Source organism: Psammomys obesus, unplaced genomic scaffold (genome assembly GCF_907164565.1).
Source record: "Psammomys obesus unplaced genomic scaffold, mPsaObe1.curated_primary_1811, whole genome shotgun sequence".
In the NCBI taxonomy this organism is placed as follows: domain Eukaryota; kingdom Metazoa; phylum Chordata; class Mammalia; order Rodentia; family Muridae; genus Psammomys; species Psammomys obesus.
The window spans coordinates 18,996,337-19,014,047 of record NW_026585894.1 but is presented as its reverse complement, the minus strand read 5'-3'; the positions used below and the strand labels follow the sequence as shown (position 1 = coordinate 19,014,047).

The following is a 17,711-nucleotide window of genomic DNA, read 5'->3' as shown; positions in this document are numbered from 1 at the left end:
ATGGTTCTGTTTTTAGATTCTGTTTGTTCTTTTTATAAACATCTTTAAGCCATAGTTTTGTTAGCAACTAGTCTTAAGACTTTTAGCAGATAAGAGAACATACATGCAAAGTATTTTGTAAGTTAAATGTAAATCTTTCAAATGTGAAATACAGCCTATCTGCTTATTAAGTCAGGAGCCTCAGTAATTGCAACCAAACCCTAACTCTCTTGACACAGAATTCAGCCCCTCCCAGAAAAGTGGCTTCACATTTCTTTCAAGTTCTCATTATGTTCTAGGAAATATAAATGTGATGAGGTAAAGAAATTTTTAGCTTAATGGGGAGGGTTTGTTTTGTTTTTTCTTTTTCTTTTTTTTAGTAATATATTTGCATGTTAAAATTTTTTTCAGGGGTGGTGACTCAAGCCTTTAATCCCAGCACTTGAGGAGGCAGGGGCAGGTGGATCTATATGAGTTCTAAGTCTAGGCTGGTTTACAAAGCAAGCTCAGATCAACCAAGGCTACATAAAGAAACACTGTCTGGAGCCAGAGGGGGTGGCATTTAAGTATAAATTGAGTTTGGAATACACACCTGTAATCCCAGTACCTTGAAAGGTTGCTGTGAGTTTGAATCCAACCAGTTTGTATTAATTTTTTATCACTGTGATTAAACACAGTGAGCAAGGCAACTTTAACTGAAAGCAAATAAGTGCTAAAGAGATTATATACTAAAAAGTACATTTCTCCCCATCTGTTTCCTTGGCCTTTTAGTTAGCTATAATTATTACCGTCATTCATGTTTATTCTCATCTTCTCTGTGTCTTCAGTTCCTCTAGAAGAACAGGCAATGCTCTTAACTGCTGTTCCCTTCTCTCTATTATTGTTCACTTTGTTTTCCACTTGATATTACTGTCATTTCCTTGTCCAACATGTTAATGGTTTACCTTTTCATCTATTAGTTATGTAGCTTTCACTTCATTCAGTATATTGTCATTTATTTAACTGGCCCCCTAGCAAGTGATATTAATATTGGTTTCCAGCACCCGCAATGGTTATCTCACAGATACTGTAACTTCAATCCTAGGGGTTCTACACATATCTCTGGCCTCTGTTCACAAACATATATATATATAAAAATGTTTTTCAAAAAGTAAGTAATGACTAGATAGTACAGATAAAATCAGATCTGACAAGGAAATGTTAGCTGTATGATATCTCATCTGAATATATCAGACTGCCATTGAAGCAACATCAGATTAAAAATAACAGTGTTTGTGGGAGTTTGGCATGTAGCTTAGTTGTTAGAATGCTGCTTGATTGCTTGGCATACATAAAACAGTAGCTTTGATGCCCAGTAAGTACTATAGAAATTAGGCATGGTGATTCATATCTATAATCCTAGCACTGGGGCTAGGTAAAAGCAGGATGATCTTAAGTTCAAGATCACTTTCTGTTACAGTGATAGTTCCAGGCCAGCCTGGCTATATGAGACCTAGTCTCAAAAACAGGCAAACTAGTATCATAGATTGGTGGATGAAGGAGCCTGCATTGACAGGGGTTGCTATCTATCTTAAAAGAATTTATTGTTGGAGAATTGCCAAGTGAGATCCCTGCCTCCAGTGGCTTCTTAGGTAGTAGTGTTGCTATTTTGTCAGATTAACAGCTTGAAAAGCACAAATTTGCTTATGCTCGTTCTATAAGACTTGTATCTTTTCCAGCTTGTGAAGCACTTACTGAGTGGGAATACCTGCCACCTGTTGGACCCCGCCCACCGAAAGGATTTGTAGGGCTGAAAAATGCCGGTGCTACTTGTTACATGAATTCTGTGATTCAGCAACTCTATATGATTCCGTCTATCAGGAACGGTATTCTTGCAATTGAAGGCACAGGTAGTGATGTAGATGATGATATGTCTGGGGATGAGAAGCAGGACAATGAGGTAAATTTTATTTCTATTACTTCTGTTTTCTGTGTTTGAAATTCTGATAGCAGATACCGTTCTCTCATTGGATACTGAGGGGAGAAGTACTAGTCACCAATCAGTTTCCACAGGAGATTGATCCTGAATTCCCTTCCAACACCCCTCTGCACAGAATATCAAAATCCACTGATAAACAAGTTGTCTGCAGGATCAATTTTCTTCCCAATATTTACCATTGTGAAGCCACAGGTGCTGTCAGTGAATGTGAAGAGCAAATTGTGTTTCTTCCTTAGACTGTCAAAATATGTTTGAAAGTTAGTGTAGCCTCTCTCACTTGGCCTACCACTTACTGTAGAAGATCTCCAATACAACAGTTAAAGTACTTACCTTTTCAAAGTAATGATTGACTAGTTTAAATCACCAATGGCTGATCTTTAGGCTTTTCTGGGCCACATTAGACAAAAAAATTGTCTTGAGCTATGCAATTTGAAATTGTATTCACTTTTTTGCTCCATTTTTGATTCTGTCTTTTTTTTTCCTTCTGAGAATGTCTTGTTGTGTTGTCCAAACTGGCCTCTGAAGGTATCCAGCTTCTTCGGTTTTCCAGGTGATAGGATTACAGTGTATTCCACCACACTAGGCGATGTTTTTCACTTTTATCTGTGCTTGCTGCTTTTGGTTTGCTTTCTCTACTTTAAATACTGTTTACCTGATCCTGTGACAAAGTTTTAAGCTGCTTGTAGTGAAAAATTTTAAGCAGTAGCAAAAGGTGAAAGTTAAGGCCAATTTGAAGTTGGGTTTTAATCTGTACCTACCCTATGCCTCTTTGTTTTTATTGTTTTATCTATCCTTGCTTGTCGTAGTAGGAACTGAAGTGAGAAGCCTGTGAGTGTATTCTCATTGTACTAAATGTTTTTGGGTATTTCTCCTTTAGCAAAATTGGAAGCTGAAGTTGTTTCTAAAACAGCACTTCCCCAGACCTACTGGTCTTAGATGGTCCAGGGATTGGGGACTGCGTATTTTTACTTTTTACCAAAGCTTGGGAAGCTTGTATCCAGACCTGGTTAGGAACTAAATACAGTCTATTTCTGTATCAAAGGTTTCAAACACAAGATGTCCACTGAACTATAAATTTTCCTTTGTAGCTCTCATGATTTTGAACCTTGTTAATTTTCATGTTACTTGTGTTGCCCAGGTTACCCATTACCTCCTGGGCTCAAGTAATCCTCCTAAGTAGCTGGGATTCCAGGCCCATGATGCAATGTTCAACTCTACTACTTGTTTTCCAGAGTCTTAAAATACACCTGATCTTAACTGTGTTACTGAATACAGCTAAATACTATTAATTGCACTTTTTTTTTGTATACCATTACCACCATATCCACAATTTTTCATCTTGTAAAAGTGAAGTGTATTTTTAAAGAACTCCTCCGAACTCTTTCAAAAACAGCCCTTGACCACCGCTTTGTTTTTCTACCTATAAATTTGACTGTTCTAAAGTACTTCATATAAGTGGAATCATGTAGTGTTTGCTCTTTTCTGACTAGGTTTGCCTTTTTTTTATTTATTTTTTTATTTTTTTTTTGAGAATAGTGCAGACTGACCTGGAACTTATGGGCCTCCTCCTGCCAGCTGGATAATACTTCACTGGCTGTATGTAGCACATTTTGTTTATCTTTTTCATCTGTCACAGACACTTGGATTGCTTCCTCATCTTAGCTACTACGAATACTTCTGTTACAAACATGAATATATAGACTCACTTAGACCCTGCTATTAGTTTTAAGCATAGTAGGTATTCTAGTTGAATTTAAGGTAGAACATGTTGTACTCATAGAAGCTTGTCTGCTTTTGCCTTCTAAGTGCTGGGGTTAAAGCCTTGCCAGATTTTTGCATTTTGAAATTTGATTTATGGGTTTAAGGAGTCCTATATTCTGTATTCTACTTCCTCATCAGATAAGTGACTTTTAATTTTCCTTTCAGGCTAAATTTGTTGCCTCTCTTGGCAGTATGCTTACCTAAAAGTTTCTTTTTTTCTGAGATCCAACTTGTTATGTTGCTTGTACTTTTGATGTCATAGTAAGAAACCATTGCTAGCTACAATGTCTTGAAAATTTTTCCTTTTTAAGAGTTTTGTTTTAGCTCTAATTTTAGGGCTTCATTGCAAATTGGCTTGATTTTTCTATGTAATGTTAAACAGAGTTCAGCTTCATTGTTTTAGAACTATTAATCTCTACATTCTCATTAATATGAAATGGCACAAATAAAGACTAATAAATGTATACACCTCTTGAAAATCAGGTGCTTGGAAACAAAGTTAAAATGTATGTTTACTAACTGGAATTTATCTCAACCTACTTGACTAAAGTTCTGATTAGCTCATTAATGATAACTTTTTGATTTCTAGAGCAATGTTGATCCCAGGGATGATGTGTTTGGATATCCTCAACAATTTGAAGACAAACCAGCACTGAGTAAAACAGAAGATAGGAAAGAGTACAATATTGGTGTTCTAAGACACCTTCAGGTTATCTTTGGGCATTTAGCCGCTTCTCGACTACAGTACTATGTACCCAGAGGATTTTGGAAACAGTTCAGGTAAAAATTTGACGTATAAGCCAGATGTGTTGGCTTATACTTTTAATCGCAGCACTTGGGAGGCAGAGGCAGGCTGGTCTACAAAGCAAGCCTAGGACAGCTAGGGCCATTCCACAAAGAAACCCTGCCTCAAAAAACAAAAACAAGACAAAATCCAAAAACTCATACTCATATACATATCTTAAGATGGCATAAACCAGGCAATGGTGTTGCATGCCTTTAATCTCCATACTTGGGAAGCATAGGCAGGTGGATCTCTGTGATTTCAAGGCCGGCCTGCTCTACAAAAGTGAGTCCAAGAGAGCCAAGGCTCCATACAGAGAAACTATCAAAACCAAAAAAAAAAAAAAATCTCTAAATGTGCCAGGTAGTGGTGATGCATACTTTTAATCTGAGCACTCAGGAGGCAGAGGCAGGCAGATCTCTGTAAGTTCAAGGCCAGCCTCGTCTATAGAGGAGTTCCAGGACAATCGTGGCTACATAGAGAAAACTTGTCTCTAAAAACCAATATAGATATTGTTGAGTATTTAATGTTACATATTTAAGCAAAAGTAATATTCTTAACCATCCTTAGATTTTTCTTCTCTTGGTTTGAAAGGGTCCATAGGTTTTTTTTTCCATAATTGTGATATGGAGAGAGGAATGACAAAATTATTTTGTTAATTTGACATGCTAAAAATTAAACAGACTTATAGTATACTATGTGATATTTTCATACATATAGGAACAACATTCTTTATTCTCTTTTGCTGTCTTTGTTACTGTTCAATTGCTGTGAGAACACCCTATGACTAAGGCAACTTTTATTTAAGAAAGCATTAAATTGGGGTCTTGCTTAGTTTCAGATCAGTCTATTATCATCATGGTACTGGAGTAGTACATCCTAATCTACAAGCAACAGGCAGAGAAACAGACACTAGTCCTGGTATAGGCTTTTGAAACCTCAAAGTCCAACTCCTCCGGCTGCACACCTCCCTACTCAATGGTTATTACCTTTTTTAATGCTGTAAGCCTTTATTACAGTTACAGTTCTTCTTATGGTGATCCCAACCATGAAATTATTTTTGTTGCTACTTCATAATTGTAATTTTTGTGTTATGAATTGTAAATAATTTTTTAGGATATATGTTTACCAAAAGGTGTGATAACCCACATATTGAGACCAATGCTCTACTCCTAGCTGTTCTGGAACTTGTTTTGTAGAGTAGACTAGCCTCACTCTCAGATGTCCTCTGACTCGAGAGTGTTGGAATTAAAGGTACATTCAATCAAAAAATTACTCATTTAAATGTTTTTTTTGTGTGTATTTTGTCTATATGTGTGTCCATGCACCACATCTATGCCTGGTGCCATTGGAGGTCAGAATAGGACATTGAACCCTCTAGAACAGGCATTGCAAAAGGTTCTTACCTGCTATGTGTGTGCTGGGAACTCTACCCTCTACAGGACGTGCTTTTAACTGCTGAGCCATCTCTGGAGCCTCCTTTAGTCTTTCATTTTAAGCATAACTTAAAATATCTGAGGCATATACAATAGAATCATAGGGACTCATACATACTTCCACTCAACTTGACCAGTAGTCAAGTCATAGTCTTACACATAGCCCTTCCTGTATTTTGAGAGAAATCACAGATAATAGCTTCACCTATAATTATTTCAAAATGTTTCTTTGATGTCTGTCTTAAAACATCATAATCTCTTACTGTCCTTCTTAAAGCTCCCTTGATGTCGAATACAGTGTTTGAACTTTCCTCAGTATCTCAAAATAATTTTCCTTAATACTTTCTCAAAATCAGGACCCACATGAGGACCATATACCACAAGTAGTATTTTCTCTTTTCCCACTGCATGTTCTCTAAGGTGCCCAGTGAGATACAGAGACTTGATCAAACCAGCATGGGTTTGTTGTTTTGTTTTCCGTCAGGGTTTCTCTGTGTACCTTGGCTGTCGTAGACCACGCTGGCCTTGAACTCACAAGAGATCTGCCTGCCTCTGCCTCTTCAAGTGCTGGGATTTCAGCCGTGTGCCACCTTGCCCAGCTCCAGCATGGTGGTTTTGCTTTTGTGCAGGGGATAGGCAAGGCTATTGGAAGAGTGGTGTGCCTCCATGTTCACCTCCATGAGGAATTGATCTTCGTGTTTTTCTGTCTCTTTTGTGGTATCAGTTCATTTAGCAGCAATCATTCTGGATTACTTACTCAACTTATACAGTGAAATGTTTCCAGCTGCTAATCTTAACCCTGTCAAGAGAAAGGGTTTAGGTCAATTTAAAAGAGTTGAAGTCCAAGATGGGACATTTGAAAGGGAGGGATCATTGATTGGCTGCTGTTAATGGTGGTGATAGTGGCCCACCATTACTGGTTTGTGCGTAGGAGAAAAATCCATGAACAGAGGGAATAATATCCTACAGGGCAGGCTTGCTCCTTTTCTAATAATCATTTGGTGAGAACAGTCTTAAACTTATTTATGTAGATGGTAAGACTGCCTCACCAACTATTTTGGTACACATGTGTTATCCTATAGTTTCACAGTATAAACAGCATAAGTGTGGGTGGTTTTTATGTGGTTGGTATTTTTTTTTTAACTTAAACTCATCTTCTTAACTCAGTACTTACTGTGCTACAGTACTCCAGTAAGAAACACTACACTAGCTTGGTGGTGTACACTTGCTAAGCAGTGATGGTACATACCTTTAAGCAGAAGCAAGGGGTCTATAAAAGTGAATTCCAGGACAGCCAGGGCTACACAGATACTGTCTTGGGGAAAGAAAAAAAGAAAACACTACAAATAGTGCTGCTTCAAGGTACAGAGGATACAGTTAACTAGTACTATTACACTTAACTTAGCATGTCCAAGGACCCAAACTCCCATCCCATCAACGGAAAACTTAAGTCTTCCACGGGACCTTTTAGCAACTGACAGAAGGTCCTAGAGGGTTGCCGCTCCTCTCCTGCTTCTGGCAGAGTGAGGCTCTTCATTTTTTTTCCTTCACTATAAAGAATTGGTTTTTACATTCCCAGCAACAAGAACAATTGCAGTTTCTTATATATATCCTAACTAAGGCCCTACTTAGTACTGGGAGCGAATTCAGTCTCAGACTTTTGTGTTTTGCCTCTTATAAGGCTTTTATAAATTAAAAAAAAATTCTGTTCAATTTATTCTGAGAACTGTTTGCTTTCTTACCTTTTATGCTGAAATTTGCTTCTTGATTATATTTCTCCTTCTTGGTGGTTTTTTTTTTTTGTTTGTTTGTTTGTTTTGTTTGTTTTTACTTTTGGTGTTTTGAATTTTGTTATTTGAGACTGGTGTACAGCCTGGCCTCGAAATCAGGATCCTTCTTGACTCAGCTACCTTAGTAGATACAGGTGTGAGTCACAATGCTAGGTATTTTATCTCTTCTTATGCTTTTGTTGTTTTCTACTCTTTGTATTAGTGAACCTCACAATTAGGTTGTTTCCTTGTGATTAGATTCAGTTTCCTTGTGATTAGATTCAGAGGTGAGCACGAAAAGTATATTAATCAAGATTCAGACATCTTATTGTACATACATGAGCAGCTTGTTTATTTATTATTTATCAGTTATTAACTAACGATAATAACTGATACCTTGGTGTCCTATCAGATGGCTTTGGTGGTGTAATGGACATATGTCCCTGTAAGATCCACCACTTCATTTTAATGTTCTCGACAGCTGGGTTCAAAATGCGCGCGCGCGCGCGCGCGTGTGTGTGTGTGTGTGTGTGTGTGTGTGTGTGTGTGTCACACTACCTGAGTCAATTGTCCCTCTGAGAGCCATGCTGTCTATTAACCATATCAGTATTTCTAAGGCACAGTTTTACTGTGAGTCTCACTGACACCTCATAGTCTAAACATAAAGTGCTGGCTTTTTTATTGCTTTCTACTTCTGTGCTTGCAGTATGCGGTCATTGTAATTGCCTTACCCACAACCTTAGAAAATAAAATGTTTGTTATTGTTGCGATTGTTACATGTTAATATTCCATTCATTTCTCAGGCTTTGGGGTGAGCCTGTTAATCTTCGTGAACAACATGATGCTTTAGAGTTCTTTAATTCGTTGGTGGATAGTTTAGATGAAGCTTTAAAAGCCTTAGGGCATCCAGCTATGCTAAGTAAAGTCTTGGGAGGTTCCTTTGCTGATCAGAAGATTTGCCAAGGCTGCCCACATAGGTAAGTACCACTATATAATACTGTTGCGCCAACAAGAATAAAATTCTTAATTAGTGCTAATATAAAAATAGAAGATGCCAGTATCTGTTAAACTGCTACAACTGTGAATATCTGAGTTCTTTGGGATGACTTTTTGGTTTTGTTAAATAACTTGATTTCCTTTATTGCTTTCAATGTCTTACTATTTCATACTTTCAGTTCTTTTATGTATTCCTAAGGAAGTAATATAATAGTTTCCACATAACTAGAGATATTACTTGTAAGTTTGGCATTTATCTTAGAATTTTATAATGGATTCTGTGGGCACTGGTCATGTACAATGTACACAGACATACATGCAGGCAAAACACCCATGCACAAGGGTTAGCTTTTTTTTTTTTTTTTTTTTTTTTTTTTTTAAGTAGCTGGTCCCTGGAGAGCTCACTCATCAGTTACATGCTCTTGTTCTTCCAAAGAACCCAAGTTTATTTCCCAGGATGCATATCAGCAGTAAATAACCAGAACTCAAACTTCAGGGCTTCCAACATACTTTTCTAGCCTTTGTGGACATACAACATGACAGACATACAAACTTAGACAGAACTTTTAAAAAATACGTTTTTTGATTAGATGCAGTGATTTGGTTCAGCTTATAAAAGTCACTTGGAGGCTCAAGTTTGGCAAGATACAGAAGTAAAGAACCAACTTCACAAAGTTGTTCTCTGACAATGTATTGTGTATGGGTAGTACACACAGTCAAACACACACACGGTAAATGATATTTTTTAAATTGTTTTCAATTAAAATTCTTTTAAAACAAGTTGATAATTTTAAAGCCAGTGAAATGGCTCAGCAAGGTAAACCATCCTCAAGTCCAACATTGTGGAGTTAGAACCAGCATGATCACAGTGTAATTTTTTTAAAGATGATATTTTTACATAAGCCAAACTATTTTATGTACTCATGGGATTAGTTTATCACTGAATACAGCATTTTGTTTTTTAGTAAGTGATTGAAGTGTACTACATAAATCAGAACTTCAATGATTTTAGAGTTTACATGAGAAGTTGTTTGTGTTCTTTGGGCATATTCTTCCCTAGCCTGGGCACTTTTTGGTCCTTTGAAAGAGCTTTAATTTGAAGCAAATGACAAAATTATTAAACCCTTATTGATGATTATCTGTTTCTATTAGTCTTGTAAAGTGTTGGATATTTTTTGCCAAGAGGAAATTTTAAAAACATATTCTTCAAGTCAGATCCATAATGCTTGAACAACAACTAAATCCATGTCTAATATAACAGTACTTGATTTGCCCAGAAGAGTGGTCAAAAAGATAAAAGAGCATGGACCTAACCTAGCCAGTAACCTATTTCTAAAAAGTTTTACTGGAACTTGCTCACTCTGTTATATACTGTTTACTTTTATGAATGGCAGAATTGAGCACTTGCCACGGATACAATGGAGTCCATAATTACTGTCAAAACAAATCACACCTGAAAATATTGTAGACTAAAAAAGAGCTTAAGCCCGTATAGCCCTGTCTGATTGGTCGGTTGATTGGTTTGGTTTGGGTTGGTTGGTTGGTTAGTTTTTCTGAGACAGGATTTCTCTGTATATTCTTGGCTGTCATGAAACTAGAACAGGCTCATCTTGAACTAAAGAGATCAGCCTGTCTCTGCCTCCCTGGCAGGATTGTCTTAATTTCCATTTTACTCAAGTGGGTAATGTTAGTTCTCTAGCAATTTTATCATGAAGATACAGAACTAAGCATATAAAGTTTGTAATCAACCTAATGTAGTGACCAGCACAGTCTAAAAACGGCCTCAGTATTGGTAACATTCTATAACTTACAGGTTTTGTGGTCTGAGTATTACAAGTTTAGTTTTCTTATAATGATGTTTGTAGCGAACTTAAGGATAAATCCTTTTCTGATAATTTCCTAAATATTTTTAGGTATGAATGTGAAGAATCTTTCACAACTCTGAATGTAGACATTAGAAACCACCAAAATCTTCTTGATTCTTTGGAACAGTATGTCAAAGGAGATTTACTAGAAGGGGCAAATGCTTATCATTGTGAAAAATGCAATAAAAAGGTATGAATTATCTGTTACGGTAACTATGATAACTAACTGCGGAATTATGGGTTATCAGTAGCTTCTTGGTAAGGAGAGAGTTTTCTTTGAGGATGTGGTTCACTTAAAGTATGTGTGTTTATACACGTATACATACCTTAATTATAATTACTATATTCGGGGTCTTTTCTGTTGGTGGTGGCGGAGGTTTTAGTTTTTGGAGATAGTCTTCTACATGTCCCAGGTTGTATTAATCAGGCTGCCTTGAACTAGTAGAGATCTACCTGCCTCTACTTCAGGTCTAGGTCTAAAGGTGTGCACTACCACACCTGACATATTTCATGAATGTTGAAGGTGTTGATTGGTTTTTGTTGTGGTAAGAAACAATTGTGTTTAAGAGAGTTTGGGGTGGAAGGAAGTTAAATGTAATGACAGAAAAGGCTAGAAAAACAACCTCTGTTATGTGTATTAAGACGGGTAAATTTGTTTCTACCAAGAAACAAACTCCAGAGCTGATGGAAATCATATTTCCTCTTAACATCCTGGATTGTTTTGCTGAAAATATTTTTTAATACAGTAAAATTTATTTTTACTACCTGATTAGATTTTATCTATGGGAACTTAGCTCTTCTAGGGAGAGGGACAGTCACATGTGTGAATAGTAAATTATGTTTATATTTTCTGACTTCCAAAGCATTTCACCTCTTAAGTCATCTGTGGTGTTAAGCCTATCACACTACTTAGAGAAGTATAAAGTCTATACATTGGGGTTATGGAGTATGAAGCAACTACCTACCTTCTAATTAAAAAGTAAACTATTCCTTAGTTGGAATAAGTATAAATAACAAACGTTGTCTAGAGGTAAGAACAGTATAGAAACCAGACATTAAGTAATGTGTAAATGACTAATTTTTGCAATTTATATTAACTGATACAGGCATGTTTTTAACCAGTTAATGTTTACATCAACTTCACAGACATAACTTGTGATTGTAATTCAAGTAAGTCTTAGGAAAACTTGATACAGTGCTTTTTAAGAATTTGCTTAAGAGGCTAGAGAGATAGCTCAGCCGATAAGAGTGCTTGCTTTTACTGCTCTTGTAGAGGACCTGAAAGTCCGTTTCAAACACCCATGTGGAAGCTCACAGCCATCTGTGGTTCCACTTTGAGGGAGTCTAATGCCATTGTCTGGTCTTCTCAGCCAGTGTATACACACGTGGAATATACTTAGACATAAAATCATTTGCTTGAAGAGCTAGATGTAGTGAGTTACAACTACATAAGAGAACCCAAAGCACGAGAATTGCCATGGGTTTGGCCTGCCTAAGATTCATAGTGCACTAATCTGAAGCCAACTGGAACTATAGTATGAGGCCCTATCCTGAGAAAAGTTGACTTGGTCTGGTGGTCTTGGTGACGCAAGCCTGTAACCTCAAGTTCTTTAGGAGGCTAAGAGAATCACACATGGAAAGGCCTGTCTAGGCTACAGAGCAAGTTCAAAGCCAGCCTGAGTGAAAAGGAATTGGAAGTACAGCTAAAGGATGAGTACTTGCTTAGCATGTGTGACACCCTAGGTCCACTTTCTAATTTAGGAATGGTGCTATTTGCTTGGGTTTTGGTTTGATTTTTTTTTTCTTTTACCCCAGTAGATTATATCTATTAATTTTTTTCTATTGATTTTAGGTTGATACTGTAAAGCGCTTACTGATTAAGAAATTACCTCCTGTTCTTGCTATCCAACTAAAACGATTCGATTATGACTGGGAAAGAGAATGTGCAATCAAGTTCAATGATTACTTTGAATTTCCTCGAGAGTTAGACATGGAACCTTACACAGTTGCGGGTGTTGCTAAACTGGAGGGAGATAATGTAAACCCAGAAAGTCAGCTGATACAACAGAATGAACAGTCTGAAAGCGAGAAATCAGGAAGCACAAAATACAGACTTGTAGGTGTGCTTGTGCACAGTGGTCAAGCAAGTGGGGGACATTACTATTCTTACATCATTCAGAGGAATGGAGGGGATGGTGAAAAAAATCGCTGGTATAAATTTGATGATGGAGATGTAACGGAGTGTAAAATGGATGATGATGAAGAAATGAAAAACCAGTGTTTTGGTGGAGAGTACATGGGAGAAGTGTTTGATCACATGATGAAGCGCATGTCGTACCGGCGCCAGAAAAGGTGGTGGAATGCATACATACTTTTTTATGAACGAATGGACACAATAGATCATGGTGATGAGTTGGTAAGATACATATCAGAACTTGCTATCACCACAAGGCCCCATCAGATTGTTATGCCATCAGCCATTGAGAGAAGTGTACGGAAGCAGAATGTACAGTTCATGCACAACCGAATGCAGTACAGTTTGGAATATTTCCAGTTTATGAAAAAACTACTTACGTGTAATGGTGTTTACTTAAATCCTCCTCCAGGTAAGTGTCAACAGTTAGCGTCTTATAGCAAAGCGTAATCTTTGCTATAATATATATATATATATATATATATATATATATATATATATATATATATATATGTATGTGTGTATAATCTTTGCTAATACATCTTACAAATAAGATATATTATTTGTAAAATGTATCTTGCAAATAAGATGTATTAGCAAGCATAGCCTTTTTCTTTTTTAGCTGTATTCTTTTTGGGGCTTTTTTTTTTTTTTTTTTTCTCCCCCCCCCCCCCCCCCCATACAAGGTTTCTCTGTGTAGCCCTGAGTGTCCTGGTCACTCTGTGGACCAGGCTGGCCTCAAAATCCGAGATTAGCCTGCCTCTGCTGAGCTTAAAGGTGTCTGCCCACCACCAGCTTTATTCATCCTATATGTTTGACTGTTTGGCCTGCATACATGTCTGTGCACCGTGTTCATTCAGTTCTTGAGGAGTCCAGAAGAGGGCATTGGATCCCTTGGAACTGGACTTGTAGTGTGAATGTTGGGAACATAACCTCAGACCTGTAGGAGCAACAAGCATTCGTGATTGCTGAGCCATATATTCTAGTCCTCATTCTCATTTTTGATCGGGTGAGGGGTATTTGTGGGCTTGGGGTTGTTTTGTTTGGGGTGGGTTGTGGTTTTGTTTGTTTTATACACAGTGTTTCTCTCTCACCCAGGCTGTCTTGGACCTCAGAGATCCATCTGCCTCTGCCTGAGTACTAGGCCTAAAAGCGTGTACCACCATGCCCAGCTAATCTTCCTTACTTAAATTTATAAAATTTGTGTTTTCATTTTGAAAGGGTGTATATAGTTGCTTTTGGCTAAGTAATACTTTTTGTGTTTGATCAAAAAGTATTGACATTCTGTTTGGAGACAGGAAAGTTTTTGTTGAAAGAAATCTGTGTTTAACTCCTGGTACATTAGTATAAAATACTGTATTAGGTTCTAAAATGAGGAATAAGAACTTCATAAGTAATCAGTTTTCACACATTGAGAATTCAGAGTACTGAGTTTTTGAAAATAAGGCTTGAACAGAAATTTGTTTTTTAAATATATTTTTTTGTTTGTTTTAGGACAAGATCACCTGTCTCCTGAAGCAGAAGAAATCACTATGATTAGTATTCAACTTGCTGCTAGGTTTCTTTTTACTACAGGATTTCACACAAAGAAAATAGTCCGTGGCTCTGCCAGTGATTGGTAACTTGTTTTAGATTTTTATTCCTGTTTCAGATTTGGTGGTGGTCTTTAGTAGAGTGCTTTTTTTTTTTTTTTCCCAGAGCCATGAGACTATTATTTCAAAATTGAAAGAATAAAAAAAATACTTCACAAAAATTTAAAGGGTAAAAATAAGTACACAGACGATTATGGTGCCTTTTATTGACAGTTGTTACTTACTCAGAGGCAGTAAGGTGGCTTGGTAGGTGAACGTTTGTCACCAAACCTTACAAAACTTGTTCGAGTCCCCAAATCCACATGGTAGAAGGCGAGAACCAGTTCCTGTCAGTAGCCCTTTTTACCTACACATGCAGCATGCACATGTGCACGCACACACACACAACTGTTTGGGGTTTTTTTGTTTTGTTTTGTTTTTTTGTTTTGTTTTGTTTTAATAAAACTTAACCCAGAAGATAGTACAGTAAGAAAATATTTTACCATTATTTACTAATGGATTTTGTTTGTCTTTAGAAATGGGGCTTCTCTGTGTAGCCCTAGGTATTCTTAAACTCACTCTGTAGACTAGGCTGGACTCAATCTCAGCCTCCTGGGTGCTGAAACCACCATCTTTGACTAGTTATGGGGTTTTAATGACCCAGTACAAGCTTTCACCTATTTTATAATTCCATGAGATTAGAGTTGGCCATATATTATTCATCTGTTTGTCATCCTCCCCCTTTTGTCCCCCACCTATACACACAGTGTTTCTCTGTGTAGACCTAACTGCCCTTTAGCTCTCTGTAAACCAGACTTGCCTTAAACTCAGATCTTCCTAGAAATTAAAGACATGTACCTTCAGTCGTTTTAATTTCAATAGTGCTGTTCTCTGCAGTGAAAAAAGATATTTGCTGTTTTTGTTCTGAACGTTTTACTATAGGAAAGATAGAATCTTTAAGAAAAGTGAACTAACTGAATTGATAGCTGTGGTTTATTTTGTTGTAGGTATGATGCACTGTGTATTCTTCTTCGTCACAGCAAGAATGTGCGTTTTTGGTTTGCTCACAATGTCCTTTTTAATGTTTCAAATCGATTCTCTGAGTACCTTTTGGAATGCCCTAGTGCAGAAGTGAGAGGTGCATTCGCAAAACTTATAGTTTTCATTGCACATTTTTCCTTGCAAGATGGACCATGTCCTTCACCTTTTGCATCTCCTGGACCTTCTAGTCAGGTAATTGTACCTTTGTTTAGTTATGTAATTACAAAATGAAAAATGTGTTTTCTCAAAGTTGAAGAGAGAAACTTGAGTGTACTAAAAATACATTTTTTTTATATTTACCGCGGTAACAGACAACTTTTGAGTTTCATTAAAATTATTAGGTGAAACCCAACAATGATTATTTACGCTTCTAAAATACTTGGGTGCCCTAGTTCAGTAGTAGAGAACATTCCTAAAATGAATTTTTTATATGTGTATGTGTGCTCTTTAAACTTCTTTTAGTATGGAATGTTGAACACGTGCTGCAGCACAAGTGCAGAGGTCAGAAAACAACTTGTGGAGGTCAATTTTCCTTCCACCTTGTGGGTCCCAGATCAAATTCCCACTCCTCTGTTTTGGTGGTAAGCTCCTTTACCCATTGAGATATCTCACCAGCTCTTTTTAAATTAGCTTACAAAGTAGTGTTGTCACATGGGATTTTCATGTATACTTCATTTTGAATTTTTAAATAAACATTTTTGGTTTTAATTGCAGCAAAGTGAAAAATCTATAATGAACTGAAAATCTGGGTGTGGTAACACGTGGCTATAACTCAAACTTAGGAGGCTTGAGAGATTGAGAGTTCAAAGCCAACCTGGGTTCTGAATACTGAGACCCTGTTTCAAAACAAAACTCTTAAAACAAAAACTAGTAATTCTACTTGATCTTCATTACCTTTGCAGGAATCGATTTTTTTTAAACAGTTTTTGTCACAGGCCTATAATCCCTTCTGCTTAGGAAGCTAGGTTGGGAAATGTAAGTTGGCTTAGGTCAACCACATTGAGTTGCTTTCTTCAATAGTAAGAGGTCTTGGGAGATAGCTCAGTGGTAAAGCTCTTTTCTCACATTAGCATACACAAGTTCTTGAATCAATCTAGTAGTGGTGGACAGGGTGGATAGAGTTCATGTGATCAGTTCTTTCAGGAAAGTATTCTGTGCTCAACATATTATAATTATCTTCGCACCTTTTTGAGAATCAGCTAGTGTTTTCTTCTTTACAGGCTTATGACAACTTAAGCTTGAGTGACCACTTACTAAGAGCAGTACTAAATCTGTTGAGGAGGGAAGTTTCAGAGCATGGACGTCATTTGCAGCAGTATTTCAACTTGTTTGTAATGTATGCCAATTTAGGTAAGAATTGAAATTTTCATAATCTCTGTTAAAGTATTATGTTAAATGATAAAGTCATTCAGAAGTTCCGGTGATTAAATATCTAATACCACTGGCTCATTCCTGTTCAGATATTACTAGAATTGTACCTAAATATGATGCTCTGTTGTCTTCCACTATTTTGTTGCTAAAAATTGGATTGGGGGAGAATACTTGTCTAGCATGAACATGGCCATTTCTAGCATAAGGGGTTGGGCGGCTACACCTTTAGTTTCAGCTCTAGGGAAGCAGACAGATTTTTCTGAGTTTAATGCCACTAGGTCTGTAGATCAAGTTCTAGGACAACCAGGGCTACACAGAATAACTCTGTCTCAAAAACAAACTAACTAAAAAGGCAACAAAAAATACTTGTTATTTTGATTTTTTTTTAATTTTATTGAGCTTGAACAAGAGATGAATTTATTATAATAGTAAAAAGTATAAAAATTGCCAATAATACCCGGGTGTGCCAGTGTATACTTTTAATCCCAGCACACAAGGTGGCAGAGGCATTCAGATCTCTGCAAGTTCAAGGACAGCCTGGTCTAGAATAAGGCTATACAGAGAAAAACCCTGTCTCAAAAAAAAATTGCCAATAAGGTATTACTATACTGATTTAGTGATAATTATGTGCTGCCATATTCAGAAATGGTTCAGAAACTTAAGACAGTTGTTTTTGTTTTTGTTTTTGTTTTAACTTTAAAAAAAAAAAAACCTTTTACATTGAAAAATGTTCTATACCCAAGCAGTACTTAATGATCCATAGTCCTCTTTACTTCAAGGGTTAGACATGGTGGGGAACATTTTTAATCCCAGCTTTTGGGAGACAGAAGAATTATCTCTGAATCTGAGGCTGGCCTGATCTACTAAGTGACTTCCAGAACAGCCAGGGCTATGTAGAGAGACCCTATCTGAGAGAGAGAGAGAGAGAGAGAGAGAGAGAGAGAGAGAGAGAGAGAGAGAGAGAGA

The 17,711-nt window shown here is 37.0% G+C and overlaps 1 protein-coding gene across 4 annotated transcripts in view; it reads left to right on the top strand.

Moving 5' to 3' along the window:
- Positions 1 to 17,711, top strand: part of Usp9x (ubiquitin specific peptidase 9 X-linked) — a 106,496-nt gene that overhangs the window by 78,902 nt on the left and 9,883 nt on the right. For 2 of the 4 annotated variants that reach the window (XM_055599525.1, XM_055599524.1), the window contains exons 31-39: positions 1,698 to 1,918; positions 3,494 to 3,553; positions 4,308 to 4,498; positions 8,511 to 8,684; positions 10,617 to 10,758; positions 12,421 to 13,174; positions 14,257 to 14,380; positions 15,341 to 15,566; positions 16,595 to 16,724. In XM_055599525.1, the coding sequence (XP_055455500.1) occupies positions 1,698 to 1,918; positions 3,494 to 3,553; positions 4,308 to 4,498; positions 8,511 to 8,684; positions 10,617 to 10,758; positions 12,421 to 13,174; positions 14,257 to 14,380; positions 15,341 to 15,566; positions 16,595 to 16,724 (2,022 nt within the window). The remainder of the gene's footprint in view (positions 1 to 1,697; positions 1,919 to 3,493; positions 3,554 to 4,307; positions 4,499 to 8,510; positions 8,685 to 10,616; positions 10,759 to 12,420; positions 13,175 to 14,256; positions 14,381 to 15,340; positions 15,567 to 16,594; positions 16,725 to 17,711) is intronic. The other 2 variants (XM_055599527.1, XM_055599526.1) reach the window with 1 other exon arrangement.